General features: G+C 40.5%; 1 protein-coding gene across 8 annotated transcripts in view; it reads left to right on the top strand.

Annotated features, from left to right (window-relative positions):
• Positions 1–19,642, top strand: part of CLIP4 (CAP-Gly domain containing linker protein family member 4) — an 86,450-nt gene that overhangs the window by 51,143 nt on the left and 15,665 nt on the right. For all 8 annotated transcript variants that reach the window (XR_006215944.1, XR_006215945.1, XM_007088851.2 and 5 more), the window contains 6 exons: positions 442–579; positions 4,833–4,922; positions 5,703–5,846; positions 9,432–9,566; positions 13,014–13,137; positions 17,401–17,465. Coding sequence is in view for 6 of the 8 variants with exons in the window: in XM_007088851.2 (XP_007088913.1) it covers positions 442–579; positions 4,833–4,922; positions 5,703–5,846; positions 9,432–9,566; positions 13,014–13,137; positions 17,401–17,465 (696 nt within the window). In the remaining 2 variants the exon portion in view is untranslated. The remainder of the gene's footprint in view (positions 1–441; positions 580–4,832; positions 4,923–5,702; positions 5,847–9,431; positions 9,567–13,013; positions 13,138–17,400; positions 17,466–19,642) is intronic.

The raw sequence follows: 19,642 nt of genomic DNA, 5'->3' as shown, positions 1-19,642 counted from the left end.
AATAGAACAAGGGCATAAAAAGCTGTCATGGGGGGAAAATATGTCCTAAAGGAGACACAAAGTGACACAGATGAATAGTTTGTATGCTCTGAAGTGCACTATTATTTGCCAGTAGCCTAGTCAGAAATCGTTATGATGGAATGATGGACAAGTATTACCTTCACTCATTTCTGTTTTCCCTGAATTTCACTTAATACCTGATCATGCATCTTTTATGTGATTTTTAAATTACTGTGTATGTTGTTTATCTTGACAACTAGATTGTAAGCTCTCTGAGGGTAAGTGTTGTGTCTTACTTTTTCCTGTCTCTCCCTACAGGATTCCCAGTAGGCACTAAAAAAGAACTTAAACATTTATATTATCAAATGGTTGTACTTGCCCCTTTATTGGAAATGCTCTTAATTGTTTAGCACTAACTCAAGCTCTACGTTCCTCCCTTAGGTATATTTGCACCTCTTTCAAAGATAAGTAAAGCAAAAGATCGAAGGAAGAATATAGTACACACCTCTGCAAAAGCTGTGCCTCTTATCAGGTCCCAGAAAATTGATGTAGCTCATGTAACGTCCAAAGTAAATACTGGTAGGTCAAGCCAGAAAGTTAAATCTTTTATTCAGCATATTTCTTTCTTTTGTGGAATGCCTTATATTTAGCTTGCTTCACCCTTTTTTGTTAGATAACTATGGAACCTGAATTTAATAAAACCCACATCTCACGTGGTTTTAAACATCAGTCATGGTTTATGATTTCGATTCCTGACAAGAATACTATACATTTGTTCCTTTCCTTCCTACCACCCGCAAACCTTCATCACTGGCTAATGTAACCTCCAAGCTAGATTTTATACCTCCAGTAGATCCTTATAAACACAACTAGCTTTATGTTTCTCACTTATTCAAGAATTTTAGTGCCTTCTCTTTTAATCAGAAAATATTCTGACTCTGAGTCCTTCCTGTATTCGATGGGATCTCTGGCTGCCTCCATAGGCGAACTGTGGTTTCATGTCTCACTGTCTTGGGCGTACGTTGTCCTCCCTCTTCCCTCCATACTTTGTCTCATGCTGTTTCTCTGGGTGAAGTAATTTGACTCATGCCTTTTGAGGTCCTGGATGTGCTTTACCTCTTTATTCAGATGCTGTTTCTCCAAGAAAACTTCGCTGATGACCCAGATCACTTTGGTGTCTCCATTCTCTCTAATTCTGTGTACACTTGTATCCATACCACACAATTCTTTGTTATCTTGGGTCTTTTCCTCCAATTGCTTTATTTGTGCAGATCTTTTATTCTTTCAGCAAAATTTTAAACTTTAAATGGGCTATGAGAGTGTTTTGTACTTTCGTATTCACTGTAGTAGTACATAGCACAAAATAGACCCTTGGTAAGTACTTGCTAACTTATCAGTGGCTGAAGCAGAAAGGCTTTCTACTGTGATTAAGGGATTTTGCCCAAGAATTTGGTTGGCCTTTCTACTCTCTTCCATTGAGCTATTTAAATATCTCTGTGTCAGTAGTGGACTTCATAACTAGTAAAAACATAAATCTTGATATCTAGTAAAGGAAAGCTTCCTACCTTATTCTTGAACAGTGTCTTGCCTATTTGGATCCTTGTAAGTCATACTTCCGTATAAATTTTAGAGTAAGCTATTAAGTTTCTTTTAAAAAATATCTGCTGAAGTTTTATTGGTTTTGCATTTTAAACCATAAGTCAGTTTGGGAAGAACTGACATCTTTACAATATTCAGTCTTTTAATTATAAGCTTGGGATATTGCTTTATTTAATTGGGTCCTTTAAAAATATCTCAGGAAGGTTTTATAATTTTCTCTATAGCTATCTTGTCCCAGTTTTGTTAGGTCTGTTCCTGGGTACTTCATACTTTTTGATGCACTTGTAAATGGTATCCTTTAAACCTGAAACCCAGAAGTTCACAGCCATTATGGAAAGAAAGCCCAAAGAGAAGCCCTGGGGGTCCCCTACTAGACAGAAAATGGAGGAAATCCCTTTTTTAAAAAAGATAGATTTTTTTAATATTCCTTTGGTTCTTTCCCTCCCCAGTCCCTAGGCAGTCCTTCATGGTGCAGTAGCAGCCGTGGGTGGCCGGGTACCAGAAACCCCAAGGGAGGAAGACCCTTCTCTCTCACCAGAGAAACTGTGGTTCCAGGAATAGGGATGGAATCTCTCCAATAGTTTGTCTTCTTTTTACTCACTGCTTGTCCCCAGAGGCAGAGTCAGTCCCCAGAGACTGTATGACAGAGCAAGGGAACTAAAGCCTAGGCACCCTGCCCTGATACCAGGAAGGGGTGCCTCCAGGAGCAGGAAAGTGTCAGGGAGACTGTGGAGAGGAGGGAGTTCAAGAAAGTGGTCTCAAAATGTTGGGTGTGAACTCCTGGGCTTACTCTCAACTTGTACACGTGTGGATCTGACCACAGGCTTTGGTCTCCAGGGTAGACCACTGCCCAGGTCCCAGACACTACTGGATGGCACAACCTATGAGAAGGATCCCAAAAGGCCTTGGAAACTGAACTGGCATTGGAAGCACAGCGTCCAGAAGGTGGGAGGGATGTCCAGCCTGAACCTAACTGGGTTGAGTCCTTGCTAAAACAAAATGGTAAACATTCTGCATAGGATTTAAACAAGATCCAGAGTCCCACAACATAATATATTTAAAATGTACAGGATGCAATCCAAAATTGCTCAAAATACGAAAAACCAGGAAAATCTCAACATCTGTCAAGGAAAAAGATAATCAAAGGTTGCCAACCCTGACATGACACAGACATGACACAGATAAAGGCTTTAAATAATATATTATAACCATCCTCTATGAATTAAGGTTAATTCTTGAAACAAGTGGAAAGAAAGTTCAGAGGAATGAAGATGTAAAAAAGAACCAAACGATGTGTGAGCATGGGCACATGCGCACACAACTAATGAGTGTGGTTAAAACTGGGGTGCCCCAGGATTCATGGATTGTATCAATGTTGGTATCCTGGTTGTGATATCATAGTTATATAAACAGCTACATTTGGGGAAATTGGGCAAAGTATGCAAGAGATCTCCCTGTATTACTCATACAACTACATGCGAATCTCCAGAGATCTCAATTAAAAAATTCAGATAACAGGGGCACCTGCGTGGCTCAGTTGGTTAAGTGTCCGACTTTGGCTTAGGTCATGATCTCACGGTTTATGAGTTCAAGCCCTGTGTCGGGCTCTGTGCTGACAGAGCAGAGCCTGGAGCCTGCTTCAGATTCTGTGTCTCCCTCTCTCTGCCCCTCCCCGGCGTGCTCGCTCAAGAAATAAACATTAAAACTAATTCAAATAAGAAAGAACCAAATGGATATTTTAAAACTGAAAAATAAGAAATGAACTCCCTGTGGGGTGCTTGCACGAAGTCTCTGTTACCCACCCCTCTGTTCAGTACCTGCTGTTGTCCTTCTGGTCCTCGTTCTACCTGTTGTAGTAACTCCTCTCTGGTCTGTGCTTCCTGTCTCTGCCCATCCAGTTTCCTTCTAAGTTTTGCTGCCAGGGTGACATTGTTCCCCCATCTGTTCATGCCAGCCCTCTTTCACGCAAAGTCCATCAGAGGCTCATTCCTTCCACAAGAGGACTGATTCCTTATCTGGCACCGTTGCCCCCTGAGATTTCACTCTGACCTATCTATCCGGTCTTACTTCTTCCATATCCCAAAGTGTTCTTTATTCCAGCCAAGCTACTTCTCCTCCCTGACCCTGTCTTTTAAGATTTTTTTCTTTTTGTCCATCTAGAATGCCTACCTTCAGTTCTTTCTGACCATACCTCCACTGTGCTCTGGAAGAAGTCTTACCTGTCCTTCAAGACCTATCTCAGAATGTCATCTTCTCAAGACATTAATTTATCTTTGTAGCCATGATTATTGTCTCCCTTTTCTATGTTAGCGCTTATCAATACATGCCCTCATATTTTAGTTATTTAGTTACCCATGCTCCCTATCTGTCCTCCATACTGGATTGAAAAGATTCTTTCAGGCTGAGACCAGGTCTTGCTCATGTTTGTGATGCTCAGAGTATAGTTCTTCACTCCAGTGCTTCCTAAGTGAGAAGAACTGAAATGGATGCTTAATGGAATTTAGAACTGGGTGCGGTCCATTAGGTTTCCTATTTAAACAGTTTGGTTCTGGAGAATGGAAACAGAAGTCTGAGTAAGGCGAAGTATTATTCATGAGCTTTTTCTTTTTTAAAGTGAGTTTGTTTGTGAGGCTTGGGTGTGATGATAGTTATCTTCAGAGCACCCAGGGCAGAGAGTGGGGGGGTTTCTTACTGTCTGACATTCACTTTGATGAATAGTGACTATCATGATTTGCAAAAATTTTTACCCAGAGTTCGCTATCTAAATAGAAAATCTGTTGTAATGGGTTTGCGCGCATATGAGTGAAGTCTGTAAGTTGTTTGCAAGTCCTAGTGGGTGGGTGGCGGTGGTGCTTCAGCTGTGAGGTTCACTCTACCTGCTGGCATTGTGCAGACACACTACTGAGTGTGCGAAGTGTCAAACAACTAGGCACCTGTGCTTTAAATGTTTTACTGTATTTAGAATTCCTTAGTGGACTGTTAAATAGGTTTAAAAGAGACTTTAGTGGTATTTGAGGAAATTGGGGTTTTCAGATGGAGAGGCTAAGAATGCATTTTTTCCCCTCTTTATGTATTGAAATATTGGTCCCTGCTGTCTGCGAACTGATTATCCAACATGTTTTTGGAAGTGGATAAGATTTAGATAATGAGGGATGTCTGTACACAAAAAAGCAAATACATTTTCATGTTTAATGTTAAAGTTCTTGCTGAAAGTGTTTGTTTCTATGTGGTAGGATTAATGACCTCCAAAAAAGATAGTGCTTCTGAATCAACACTTTCATTGCCTCCTGGTGAAGAATCAAAACCTGTAACAGACAAAGATGGTAAGATAATTTTATAACTTCCATTCTAAAAATTTAATTTACTGATGGAACTTTAAAATAATACAGTGATAAAGCTTATAAGGGGCTAAGTTTTAAAGTTTTTAAGGAAAAAATCATTATAGTAGCAGATCATCCTTGAAAATACCTTCAGCAGCTCGTCATAAAATATATACGTGGTTTTGGCATAAAATCCTATACTGTGCATCCACGTACACTTAAATTAGAGAGCAATTGGATTAGATTAGGAGGGAGACTGAAAGGAAATTCCCCAGTGTAGATGGCTTCATAAGAATGTTTCAAAGTTGCCTTCAGCTGTCAAATCATTGGGTGAATAGAGCATGGGTAGAAAATTCAAGAGTATTCCTGCTTGCCTTCATTAACTCAAAACATTTTAATACTATCTTTTTGTTACCTTAAATTAATAGCATTTTAAAATATAAATAGGATGGATTCTACTAAGCCATCTAAAGTGGGAGGTGAGAGAGAGTGGTGGGTAGAATAGGTAAGTAGTCACCTTCAGTTAATGATGTGACAGTACTCTTCTGTGTAAGAGTGTCCTTGTCCGGCGTGAATCGTTAAAATACAGTTGCTTGGGTTATAAAGTCTTGTCTATATGAACTACCGTATGTTTGGATGAAACCGGGCATTTAATTCAACACTGGATAATCCACAGAGGAAGCTAAATGGAGGGTTTCAGAGGGATTTACCTGGAAAAGCATCTTAGTGGCTCATTTCTTACTTTCCACCCTTCTCTGTGTTCTTTTCCTTTACCTGTTTTAGTTACCCTGCTTGGATCCGTCAGCAGCTCCTCCTCTACATCGTCTTTGGAACACAAACCAAGCTACCCCAAGAAGCTGAATGCACGTAGCAATGGCAAGAAGACAGTGAGCAAAAGCCCATCTGTCTCCTCTAGAGCCAGTGCTGGTATCTATGGCTTTTTCAACCAGGCTTTCTTGGTGTTTTTTATCTTGGTTTGTTTGTAAGTAGATTTGCTCTTTTTAAATGTGTAGAAGGAAACTTTTACTTCAGTCAGATTGAACTACTTGTCCTCTTCTGTCTTTCCCGTGGCCCCCACCCCTCTCCCCTTCGTGGGCATCCTCTGTCTCCCTGCCTTTCTCCCGGTGCCCCTGCCACTTCCCTTATCTGGACTGACTTCTTCCCTTTCCGATGCATCTAATGCCTTTGGCTCTTTAAGGGCTATTTTAGAACTTTATGATAGCTCCTCGAATATGTGGAAACCGTATGGTTATTATCTTTCTTCTTTTCTAATCTAGACCTAACTAACAATAACTAATGTGGATTGTATACTTATTATTTCAGGTTCTAGTCTAAGCATTTTACACGCCTTATTTCACTTAATTCTCAGAACAAACCTGTGGGTAGGTACTATTATTATCATCCTCATTTTATGAATGAGGAAACCGAGACTTAGGGAGGTAAGTCTTCGGTGCCTGATGGCGGTTTCTAAGTGGGACGCCCGGGCTTCATCCTGAGGTCCGCCTGATGCTTTCTCTGCTGCTGTTACGGTTTGCCTCCATCCCAGCTCTTCCTCATGCTCCCGGGTCTCCAGACCCCTGGCGGCCAGCCTGTAGAGAGCTGGACTGCCGCCTGGCAGCACAAGTACAGTGTAGGGCTGCTCCTGCAGTTTGCTGACCACACGGTGTCATTGGCTCAGACGGAGCCTTATGCTGGCGCTCTTCACTCTGCTGCTCCATATAAGGCTGTACATGTATTTTCATGCAATTTAATGTTAGAGGTTTTATCCCTTTGAATTTGGTTTCATACATCTGGAATATTAGCTTTTTCACCTACTTTTGTGTCATCTGCGTATATAAAGTTCGAGTCCTTGTTTAAAACTATGTACGAGAGGGTCAGAGGCTCTCCTGACAGCTTGACTATTGTGTTGGGGCTTTTTTTTCTTTTTTTTAATGTTTATTTATTTTTGAGAGAGAGAAAGAAAGAGAGCAGGAGCAGGGGAGGAGCAGAGAGAGAGGGAGAAACAGAATCTGAAGCAGGCTCTAGGCTCTGAGCTGTCAGCACAGAGCCTGACGTAGGGCTCGAACTCACGAACTGTGAGATCGTGACCTGAGCTGAAGTCAACCACTGAGCCACCCAAGCACCCCTGATGGGGCTTTTTAACTCGCCCTGAGTCCTGCCCAACCTCGTGCGGCCCATAGTTCTCCAGCTGCGAGTGAGCATATAGAAAACACTTCATAGCTGACTTCTTGCCCAAATCAGCCTATATGGAATATGTTGCAGTTCACTTATTTACCTACATAGCAACCTTGTCCGGAAAGGAAAAGAAACCATTTTGGCATAAATTGTTTTCAGTGAACCTCATAATAGTTCCCAGATTCTCTTTCGAATGCTTGTTAACAGTTGTACTGAACCAATATTTTATTATAGAAAATGTTGATGACGGGATTTTTTTCTCTTTAAAATACTGATTGTACGTGGTGGGGAGGGGCCCTCAGCAGTAGCACTGGCATAACACACCTACAAGCTGAAACTGTAAAAGCAGAGAACCTAGAAGTTTTGCCTGAAATTGTTCACCTGGAACCTGTATTCTCTGAGTAGATGCTCTTTCCCTTGCAAGCCGTTTCTGCTCAGCCCTCTGAGGAACAGAGGTGAGAGGACCGGGCATGCAGCAGTCCCGCTGCCCTCGTTTTAGTCGCATTCATAGAAGGCCTTCTTCACTTGGGATTTGGGCTTTTGAATTACCCTTTTTGCCTGTTACAAGAAGTAGCTCTAGTGTGCCTACTTATTTAATGTTTTTCCCCTCTTTATAAATTTAAGCGGTATGTAGGCTTAGATAATAGATGAAGAGAGTTGTCAATTGGAATGAGAAAGAGGAACTTGTAGGAAGGGAGGCAGAGAGAATAGGAGATCCATGAGAGAAACCCATGTTGGGGACCCCAGGAACATTTCCCCAGGACACTTTCCTAGAGTGAGTAGATATTTCACTTTCCTGTAGGTTTGCATTTGAGGGGTGCAGACGTACGGGGAAGTTAGGGTACAGGGGAGCAGAAGGAGCAGACCAGGGGAATGGCAGAGGGAGGGGAGGAAGTCTGTGTTTTTAGCGTCATTGTACCCCGTTGTTGAATGTGCTGTCCTTGGGCCATTGAAATAGCCTGGGGACCCACCCGGGAACTTGGGCCCACTGTAGGGCCCGGCCTTTAATCCTGGTATGCCCTCGACTACCTGGGAACACCATGTCTTAGTTAATTTCTGAGTTTGTATCTTATCTATAATTATAATTCTACGAAGAGCACTTTGTAAACTGTGAAGTGCTGTGGAAATATTAGTTATTATGAGGGCCTAAGACTTTTTAGTATAGCGCTTTTTCCAGACCTGCCTTCTCTCTGGGTTTATGTTCCTCGTTTGATGCCATATCTTTAGTCTCTCTCCCTTTGGCAGTGTGATTAACCCTCTGTCCCCTGCCTTCCCAGATTATAGCTGTTCAGGTCTGTTTATGGACTGATGGGAGAAGCCTCAAGGGCCCACTTTTTCTCTGTTATATCAGAACAGCTTTCTAGACAGTCTTTCTCTAGGACTTCCGATGTTTCACAGCGGGCATTTCAGGGATTAGGTTTGAATCAAGGGGAGGGGGAGTGGTTTCGTTTCTAATAAGGAGATCAGTTGGAGGTAATTGGAAACTTACAGCAATTTTCACTTTGAAATCACCTTCCTGTATGTATATTATACACTGAGTTCCAATGAATTAGTTTCTAATTGTAGCATTTTAGTAGAATAGGGATTGGTACACTACAGTGCGTGGGCCAAATCCAACCCACCACCTATTTTTGTAAAGTCGTATTGGAACACGCCGTGCCCGTTTTGTGTCTGCGTGCGTTTGTGCTGCAGTAGCAGAGCTGAGTCGTCGTGACAGAGACGGTATCGCCCGCACAGACTAAAATCCTCCCTCTCTGGCCCTTTACAGAAAAAGCATCCTGGCCTCTGTTCTAGTAGAGCGTGCCCCGGGCGATCTGGATAGGATGGATACTGTACCAGGAACTGTGTGTATTAAATTCCCGTGGCAATAATTTTTTTCAGGAAACCCTTCAAAAATTTTTTGAATATATTGACCTCACATGTAAGAGCCATGCTTGTAGATGATGTATATAATGAAAGGTGTCACAGGGCACCTGGGTGACTCAGTCAGTTGAGCCTCTGACTTTGGCTCAGGTCATGATCTCATGTCTCCTGAGTTCGAACTCCACGTTGGGCTGTGCGCTGAGATCCTGGAGCCTGCTTTGGATTCTGTGTTTCCCTCTCTTTCTGCCCCTCCACTGCTCATTCTCTCTCTCTCTCTCTCTCTCTCTCTCAAACATTAAAAAAATTAAATAATGAAAGGCATCATATGTTGAAATCTTCAACTAGTTAGACTGGTTAGAATACATAGTGGTTTTTTGGCTAATATGCTTTTTGAGTTTGTTTGTTTTTTTTCCTCCCCTTTTTCTCCTGCTCTTTTTCTGCCCTTTCCCCTTCCTCCACCAACCAATTAAACAGGTTTGAATTCCTCAGCAGCATCTGTAGCAAATAACAGCCGCTCTTCTAGAGAGCTCCACCTGGGAGATCGCGTGCTGGTGGTAGGCCAGAGAATTGGCGTCATTAAATTCTTTGGGACAACGAACTTTGCTCCAGGTAACTTGTCTGTGCGTTCTTTGCTCAGTTTGCGTGCTTTAGAATACAAAAGGTTTAAAATTTTACGTGGGTAAAACTTAACTGTAGAGAATTCTTGATTAACAGTTGTTGTGGATGTTAGCTCTGGCACCGAAAAGCAATACAGTGATAAAACCACGGACTGTTTGTACTCAGGTTGACTCTTATCCATAAATTTTCCTCGCCAGCTGTGTTTTAAATTGTCTGGTGTTAAAATTAGTTGTTATTCTCCCAACTTGACTTTCACTGATTGCCAAGCGTGCTAAATAACAGAGAGAAAATATTAGGATTAGATATTTGCTAAGGATAATCTTAAAATGAGTTCACGGCATAGAGCATTTATCAGAGTGGCTTGGAGAGAAAAGCCAGCAACAGGGTTTAAGGGAAAATGAAAAAGCTTTTGTGCACCCTGGGACCTTAAAAACACACGTTTGTGTATTTATATATTCATTCCAACCTAGACTTAATATTGTGTTTCCAAAAGTAAAGATTAGCTTTCTTTTGCATTTTCAGTGATTAAAAAAATTTTTTTTAATGTTTATTTATTATTGAGACAGAGGAGACAGAGCATGAGCGGGGGAGGGTCAGAGAGAGAGGGAGACACAGAATCCAAGGGAGGCTCCAAGTTCTGAGCTGTCAGCACAGAGCCGGATGCGGGGCTCAAACTCACGACTGTGACATCATGACCTGAGCCAAAGTCGGACGCACATTTTCAGTGATTTTAATTTCAAATGTAGAAGCCAGTTGAGTGAAACCATGTTTGTATGTTTTAAATGGCAATATGCTATTTTGACACATGGTGGCATTGCAGCATTTGAGGAAAAGGTTACCGAGACCACTGATTTTAAGTTTGTAGCATTCTGTCAAGAACTGTGAAGGATCTGAGATTTTACCCCACCTGTGTAGTTGCCACAGCTTCATAGATGCTGATGGAAGACTTTAGGCTCCTGATTCAGACACAGCCCTTTCATACTCACAGCAGCAGCAGAAACCAGTGTGTCAGCATTTTCCTACACTTGCTCCCTGAGCCCCCGTTCCCAGGGGGTGACACCTGCACATGCAGTGGTTTATGCTAACAGGAGAAGGGCCCTGAGCATAAGGGATCAGAACCTCTGTATTGGACAACAAGCGTGCCTGTGTTTTGTGTGGGCCGGCCACCCACACTCTGTCTCTGTCCTCCAAGGTTGCCCTCTGTGCAGACATCCATGGAAAGACAGGAAGTGCCTCTGTTCATAAAACATGCAGAAACATGAGCGAGCCATGGAGAATTGTCTCCCCGCACAGACTTTTTCATTATACCACTTATAATTGCAACCCAGCTAATTGATTTGAGATGGGCTATGTGTTGTATAATTCATGTCTCTCATAGGTCTCCAGGTAGTAATTGAGATTAGTTAGGATGGTCTTAATATAGTTCTCAAATAAAAACCTAAGAATCCCAAAGGTAGGGTATTTTTTTTTCACAATCTCCATGTCTTTGGAGTTCCCTTTCTTTCTCTTAAACAAGGTTAGAATGGTTTGATTCACTGGCTACAAGTCATTGTTTTCCATTGACTTTTCATTTTTCAATTCCTGATTTTAAGCATTTAGAAGTGTGGGAAGTCATAAGAAAACATAGAAGTTGGAAACTTTTCTGTTGAAGTCATTCTGTCTTTTTAGAAAGTAGTAGCATGTGTTTCTTGTGGCATCAAAATTTCAATCAGTCGGTGCTAGGGAATGGTGCTACTATCGAGGCTTTTTACTGATTGTAAGATCTAGGCCTGAGGGAGGTCATTTGGCCTCTTTAGCCTTTTCTATTGGAAAGAAAATGACCATTTGAGTGGGAAGCGATACATACCATTACCAGACTGTGTGTACTCACAGTTGCTGGCACTTGTCATTATGTCTTTCTCTGGTATGTTACCCATTTTCAAGAGTCATATGGTAAACATGTCCCCGTTATGTGGTATATTAAAGTGGGAACACTGTAACGGTGGCACTCAGAGAAATAAAAATGGCAACCAGACAACCCTGGTTAATGACATTCAGAAGTATGATGCTCTATTCCCAGAGCATGAGTTTGACTAAGCAGTAGGTTTGTATGCATTACTCTCACGCTGTTTAAGTATGGAAGACAGTGGTCACGCATTAGTCTTTTCAACACAAAAGTATCTAGAAATGGGCTCAAGTGTCATCTTTTTGAACATGAGAGGAAAAGACCGAAGAACTTCTAGGTTGTCATTTTTAAGGGTATATTGGCTCTTTGAATTCGTAATCTGAAAGAAACAATATTTTTGTATTCTAATTTGCAGTAAATTTCTCAATGTCTGTGTTTTTATTTTTTATTTGATGCTGATTGTAAGAGGCCAAAGGCAATTACTACTGTATTCTCCTTTTAAATAAAAACAAATGGGCCATTAGACACTTAAAATTTTTTTTTAATGTTTATTTCTTTTTGAGAGAGAGAGAGAGAGAAAGAGGGAGAGAATGAGCGGGGGTGGGGCAGAGAGAGAGGGAGACAGAATCTGAAGCAGGTGCCAGGCTCTGAACTGTCAGCACAGACATGTTCGAACCCATGAACCATAACATCATGACCTGAGTGGGAGTTGGGCGCTTAACCAGCTGAGCCACCCAGGTGCCCCTAGACCATTAGACACTTTTAAGTGGTCTTGGGGTACCCTCAACTTGAGAATCCTTATTCTAGGAGTATATATGTCTATACTTAGACTAGGAGCGTATGTCCATTTACATAATTCTTACCACACTAAAAGCAACCTCACTGCTTTAACTTTAGGCTCTCTAGAAAAGGAAGTCCTATAATTTTCCTCAGAGCCGTCCCTTTTATATACTTAAAAGCCTTTTAGAGAATCCTTCCTACTAGGAATCTAAATCTTTTCGCTAAGGTTAAATATGATTTTTATTTTTACCCCGGCTGGGGAAAAAAAGAAAAGAAGAGTCACCATGAAGTCTAGTTGTATTTTCCGTATTACTTTTGACCTTCTTTAATTATTTAAGAACTGTTTGTGGTGTTGTAATGTTGGGAGGATAAGATGAAAATATTATATGTTCATTTTATGATTTATACAGCTCAGTATTTTTTTTGTGCTGTGCTTCTCTTAAACACACCATATTCCTGAGTCAAGGACGGTTTCTTTTTCATTATAGATTTTAGATACATTTTGGCCACTACTTGCATAATAGCTAATTTGTGCCAAATTTGTGTATTTTCTCTCTCTCCTTTAACATACGTAATTCGGCTTGTGAAATGTTTTTCCTGTTTATTTTTTTAAATTTTCAAATTTTATCATTTGAGAACAACGATCATGATGCTCTTCCATCATTTTGGTCATATATGAAAATGTCAAGCCATCCAGGCTTTGGGTTTTTATAATAGCATAACAATTTTGGATACAGTGCAAATGCTTTTAAAATTCAACATTCTTGTTCTAGGATATTGGTACGGTATAGAGCTTGAGAAACCCCATGGCAAGAATGATGGCTCAGTTGGAGGTGTGCAGTATTTTAGTTGTTCTCCAAGATACGGAATATTTGCTCCCCCATCCAGAGTACAAAGGTGAGAAGGATGGCATTTATGCTTATTCACAAGGCCTTTTTGTAATTTACAATGGTTTATAGTGAGAGTTCCCTCGTTTTGTATTAAAGACATGCACTGCACTGACTACAGCTCGTGTCTTCTTTCAAGGGGTTAACCAACCACCTTCTTCAGAGAGAAGGCTCATGGAAAGCTAAATTTGCTTTGCTGAGGATTTGCAATTTTAAAACCCTCCTTTATTCCTCATTTGCAAACCCTATGAGTATGTGTAGGCTATTAGAAGTGGCGTTTGCTGCTAAGAACAGTGAGAGCAGCAAGCTTAATCTGTCATGCAAACAAAAGTAAAAATGCTCTCTGATTGCTTCAGTCACATCCTAACTACATTAAATTTCCTGCCAGCAGGCACCCCATTCATTCTCCTACAAACCTAATGGAACCAAAATGGCTTTTTCCTCTGATTTCTTTAGTTTTCAAAAATAGATAGGCAGTAGATCTTTGGGGGAAGTGAAGCTTTAAGGATTTATATATAATATACCTCCTCGGTGTTTCTCCTTAAGATGGTACACTTTTGTAGCTGCTCACTCTGGCTTTAAAAAATTAAGTTGAGCAGAAACAAGTCCTTGTGAAATTCCAGGTACCATTATGGGAAATGACTTATGTGCTGAAAGAAGTTGGCTTGGCGTGCTTCTCAGTAGATGGGAAATGGGATACTAATCTTTAAATAGGAAATAACATCTATGGTGTGATCACGTTCATGAGAATGGATCGGCCATCGCGTCCCGAGAGTCCCATCTAGTTCCCTTCTAGCTAGACTGTGTGACTGCCTCCTGGCACATCTTATCGCTTTTATGTCTGTTTTCCCCTTCACTTTGTTTCTCTTAATAGCTACATGCAATTTTTATATTAATTTCCTTCTTTGATGTATCTGATACAATTTTTTTCTTATTATTTATGACAGAGTATTGAACATATATAATGCTTTGCAGTTTATGAAGTAACTTCAATTAAATGTTGTTTCATTTGATCCTAATAAGTATTTGGTCAAGCAATCTGGAAAATAACAGTAACTGTGACAAAAATTTATTGAGCATTTAGTAAATGGTGTGCTCTGTACAGTGTATTTTAGACGCATATTTCAAATCCAGTGAGTTGTAAGGTATTATGATTATTTTATTTTGCCAGTGAAGAGAAGTTTCAGGGAGAAAGTGACTTAGCTAAAGTCATATAGTTAGTGTAGGGAAGCAAAAAGTTTCCTCTATCCTCTTAGGGTCAGTAGCTGACTGGGGGGTGGGATAGGGTGTCTGTGAACTAGAGTGACAGAAGATAGATTAACAGGAGAAAAGGCATACAAATTTATTACATTTAAATTTGCCAGCACCTGGGCACCACAGAAGGAAGCAAATACCCAAAGGAGTGGTGAGATTGGAGAGCTTATAGACCATCTTACTGGGAGAAAGGCCTCTGAAGGGAGGGCAGCTGGTTTTCTGGAAAGATAACGGACCCTTAGGAAAATGGGTGGGAGGTGAGATAGTTGGTGACAGCGTCTCTCTGGGTGTGGCGTTAACATCCCTTCTCCTCCTCTGGGATGCCAGTCTGTCTTCCCTGCTTGATGTAACTTGGGGAGGGCAGAGTCCTTCTCTTTGGAGCACCTGTTTTAGGCAGATAAGGGGAGTTCAGAGAAAGCCTCTTCCCGCATTCATCGATTCTCAAATGTCTTTAGTTCAAAATAATCCTTATGACAGAGCAGCATGTTTGGTAGTGGCTCATTTTGGTCTCTCCTACACTAGTTAATGAGGTAGCTGGACTCAGCCTGGGTTTGTTATTTTGTTGTTGTTTTTCCTAAGCCCTTGCTTTTAGGTAGTTTGCTGTTTTTTGGTATGTGCCTTATACATAAAGAGAAAGAGATACTAGCCAGTGAACAGTACTTCTATCATCGGGTCAGCATGGTTTAGAGCTCCTCATGTATCGTTCACTCCTTTGCAGCTCCCTGTGGGTCAGGTACTATAATGCCCCTGTCTCACAGGTGGGGAGATGAAGGCACAGGGAACTAGTAAGCAAGTGTGCACAGCTTTCAAGTGGGAATTTGAACCCAGGTAGTTTAATATCAGAATGTGTGTTCTTAACCAGTACCTTGTGACGAGTAAGAGAGAGTTGGTGCCTTATTTCAGGACTGATGTCTTATTTATGATTCATTTAGGGTAAGATCCATGCTAAGTCTCCAGTCTTCTGGGTTCTCTTATTACTTTGGACAAATCTCCATTAACACATTGCTACAGTCTCATACAAGTTTTGTCTCCTAGTCCTGAGGACCGGGGTTCTTTATTTATATTTGATTGCCCAGAGGACATGGTTGGGCATATTTTGGGCACTGTAGATACTGACCACATCTAGGGCAGTGTTTTTCTTATGCTATGACAGTTTTTTCCCCCTTTTATATTGTGAAGCCACTGTCTCTCTCATGTTCGTGTTCTTTTTCTTGCTTTGTTTATAGAACACACGGTTTTTACCTTTTTCTCTTCCTTGCCTTCTATTTGGTCGTCTTTAAGGTGATTCTTTTAAAAGCAGCCCCCTCTTCTTAAAAGATACAGGGCTCTCTCTCTAAATGAACTGCTCTCTCGATCCAGCTGTCTTCCTGTCATCTTCTGATTGTCTCATTCATCATCATCGAATACTATTAAGTGTCTTTTAGCACTTTGTGCTGTGCTAGGCATTCTATAAGCAAATAAAACAGACATGGTCCCTGATTTTGAGGAATTTCTAATTTAAACCAGCTTTGGAGCTCTTTAAAGACACCACTGATCTCCAAGAGGAAAGAATTTTAAACTAGGGACTGCTTGAGGACAGTCTTAATGAAGTGGTGACCAATCACAATTTCACTCTTCCCAGATTGTAGCTGGCTCTTTCCCCCTGCTTTGCGTGAAAAAGAATGTGCCTCCTGTCTGAGAATCTCTGCACATGTTATTTCCTGTGCTTCAGTAGCTTTCTACTATCACCCAGCTTTCATTTAGTTAATACCTTTTCTTCCATTAACATATAAATCAACCTATTTCTTTGCAGAAATTCTAAGAAAACTTACTGACTAGATCTGATCTGCTCTCTCTGCCTACCTCCCTGTTTTTTGTCCAAGTGGTCTTCCTCATCACAGTATTTCCTTTTTTAAAAAAAATTTTTTTTAACGTTTATTTATTTTTGAGACAGAGAGAGACAGAGCATGAACGGGGGAGGGGCAGAGAGAGAGGGAGACACAGAATCGGAAGCAGGCTCCAGGCTCTGAGCCATCAGCCCAGAGCCCGACGCGGGGCTCGAACTCACGGACCGTGAGATCGTGACCTGAGCTGAAGTCGGACGCTTAACCGACTGAGCCACCCAGGCGCCCCAGTATTTTCTTATTCTTAGTTCTCACCATTATAGGTACTTATTATTAATGAACTGATCGCTTTTAGAATTAAGTTCTTCTCAGTTACCCATCACCACCTGATTATCTGTCCTCCTCATCAAGTCATAGTCTTTGCATTCAGCAATCTCTCACTGATTGCTGTAGTGTGTATGTCAAGTAAAAATGATGCATGTGAATTGCAAGGTGGAATTGCAAATATTGTGAGAGTTGCAGGATTTCTTGATGGTGACCAAGTGTCCTGGAAGAAGTGATTGATAGAAAGAAGGCTTTGTGGGTTAGGTCAGTAAACAACTGAAAGAAAACGAGACTATTAGGATTGGCTTTTTAAAAAATAAAGAATGATTTGAATATCAAAAAATACAGTCCTGTCAGGAAAGTTACCTTTGTGGTTGTGCTTGGGGTCAAATAGAAAGTAAAAGACGTTGAATTGTGTTTGGTTGTGCAATTTTATCAGAAAATCACATACGTACACAGACTGAGTCAGTATTTGATTTTCAATTTAAAAATGTGATGTTTTTACAATTCTAATTGAACATTTGTTAAATTTAATATAAGACAAATTTATTTCCATATTATTTAGTTTCATCTTTGAAGATAAAGTTCCAGAGAAATAAAGTCAGGTCTCTGTTGTAAGTGAATTCACCTTAAGTCATCTTTTTCTTCATTAACCATCCTTAAACAACAAGGGGCTCTTGTATTTTATTACTGCCTGTATCTGATGCTAGCTTGAAGTTCCTTTCTGACTTCTGATAGATACTCAATGCATGTTTGTTGAATAGTGAAATAAGAAATAACTGTTGTTGTGAAAACCTCACTTGAGTGCCAGTCTTAAATCTGAAGACCTGCTGTTTCTTCTAATGAGGCTTCAGTACTTGTTTTATTCACAGGGTAACAGACTCCCTGGACACCCTTTCGGAAATTTCCTCCAATAAACAGAATCATTCTTATCCTGGTAAGTTTACACAATTTTATGTTCCTAATCGTTGTTCCTTTGCTTTTATTTATTGAAAATTTTTTATTGTGAAGTATTTGTGTATACAAAAGGGCATATAAATGTATTCATACAGTTACTGTAATGATAAAGCAAACATCTTTTACCCATCTGCTAGGTGAAGATGACCTGTACTGGGGGGGGTCTCTGAGTGTCCCCAGCCTCCTCTGCCTCCCTTTTCATATACTTTGTCCTCAGGTTATGAGTCTTGAACTTTATGTTCATTATTCCCTTGACTTACTTTATATCTTTATCACCCAGATATAGATGTATTAATAAATAATATATATTAGGAAATACATATGTATTTGATTGTCACTGGCTATTTTGTTAGTGTTCCACTAAAACATAGTAGTTATTCTATATTTGACGGATATTTGTGTTATGTCCGTTTTTGTTTTTTTTTTTTTTACCGTTACAAACTAGACCATTGTGCACATTTGCAAACGTTTCCCTAGGATGGCCAGGTGTGGTCTGTCCGTATCTTCACCCTCCCTGGGCAGTGCCGGCCTGTTGGCAGAGCACATGCTCATGAGCAGGGATGACAGCCCCTGTTGCTCTTTACCTCCCCACCACTAGTCCTGCTTGATTTAGAACTCTTCACCCATCTGATGGATTTAAGCTGCATCTCGTGGTTTTAACTTGCATTTTCCAGATTACAGATGAGGTCGAGCCTCATGTTTATGAGCCATTTGCATTTCCTCTTTTGTGACATAACTGTTCAAGTCTCTTGCCCCTTTTTCTTTTGGTTGGTTTATCTTACTCATTTGTAGGTTTCTTTCTATACCTCGGACACTAATATTTTGCTAGTTTCGTGTGTCGCGAATACCTTGCTTGCCTGTCTGGTGTCTTTTGATAAACAGAAATATTTAAATTTTAAGTAGTCAAAATAGGAAGCCATTATGTTTTCATGTTTTATCTTAAGAAATCTTTTTCTGAGGGCATTTGGATGGCTCAGTCGGTTAAGCAACTGACTTCGGCTCAGGTCATGATCACGGTGAGTTCAAGCCCCACATTGGGCTCCGTGCTGACAGCTCAGAGCCTGGAGCCTGCTTCAGATTCTGTGTCTCCGTCTCTCTCTGCCCCTCCCCTGATCATGCTCTGTCTCTCTCTGTCTCCAGAAATAAATAAACGTTAAAAATTAAAAAACAAAAAAAGAAAGAAAACCTTTTCCTGGAACAGACCTCACACAGATATTTTCCTGTACTGCTTTCTAAAAGTTTTGTATTTTTGCCTTTCATATTTGTCAGTTCACCTGGAATTTTGTGTATGGTAAGGGTCTAATTTCATTTTTTTCCATAGGATAGCCATCTGTGAAAGAGTGATTTGTATAATACCAGTCCTTAAAAATTTGTTGAGATTAATTTTATGGCTTATGGATTTTCACCATTATAATAGGTGTGGAGTAGCACCTCATTGTTTCCATCTGAAGTTCCCTGATGGTGTATGATGTATTAGTTTGCTAGGACTAGCATAACAAAGTACCACAGACAGTGTGGCTTCAACAAATCCGTTTTTCTCAAAATTCTGGAGGCAAAATCAAGCTGTTCACAGAGTTGGTTTCTTCTAAGGCTCACGCCGTGCCTCGTAGATGGTGGTTTCCTCCCATGTCTTAGCATAGTCTTCCTCCATATGTGTCTGTGTCTTAATCTCTTTTTATAAGGACACCAGTCATGGATTAGGGCTGACCTGTGTGACCTGATTTTAACTTAATTGACATTTTAAGGCCTGGTCTCCAAACACAGTCACATTCTGAGGTTCTGGGGATTAGGATTTCAACATATGAATTTGGAGGCAGGGGCACAATTCAGCTGACGACACAGTTCAGCTGATAACACAGTTGAGGATACTTGCATATATTTGCAATCTGTATATTTTCTTTTTTTTTTAATTAATTTTATTTTTTAAAAATTTACATCCAAATTATTTAGCATATAGTGCAACAATGATTTCAGGAGTAGATTCCTTAATGCCCCTTACCCATTTATCCCATCCGCCCTCCCACAAACCCTCCAGTAACCCTCTGTTCTCCATATTTAAGAGTCTCTTATATTTTCTCCCCCTCCCTGGTTTTATATTATTTTTTTTTCCCTTCCCTTATGTTCATCTGTTTTGTCTCTTAAAGTCCTCATATGAGT

Source organism: Panthera tigris, chromosome A3, assembly GCF_018350195.1.
Source record: "Panthera tigris isolate Pti1 chromosome A3, P.tigris_Pti1_mat1.1, whole genome shotgun sequence".
Lineage (NCBI taxonomy): Eukaryota > Metazoa > Chordata > Mammalia > Carnivora > Felidae > Panthera > Panthera tigris.
The sequence above is the reverse complement of the archived record's forward strand: the minus strand, read 5'-3'. Positions and strand labels throughout refer to the sequence as shown.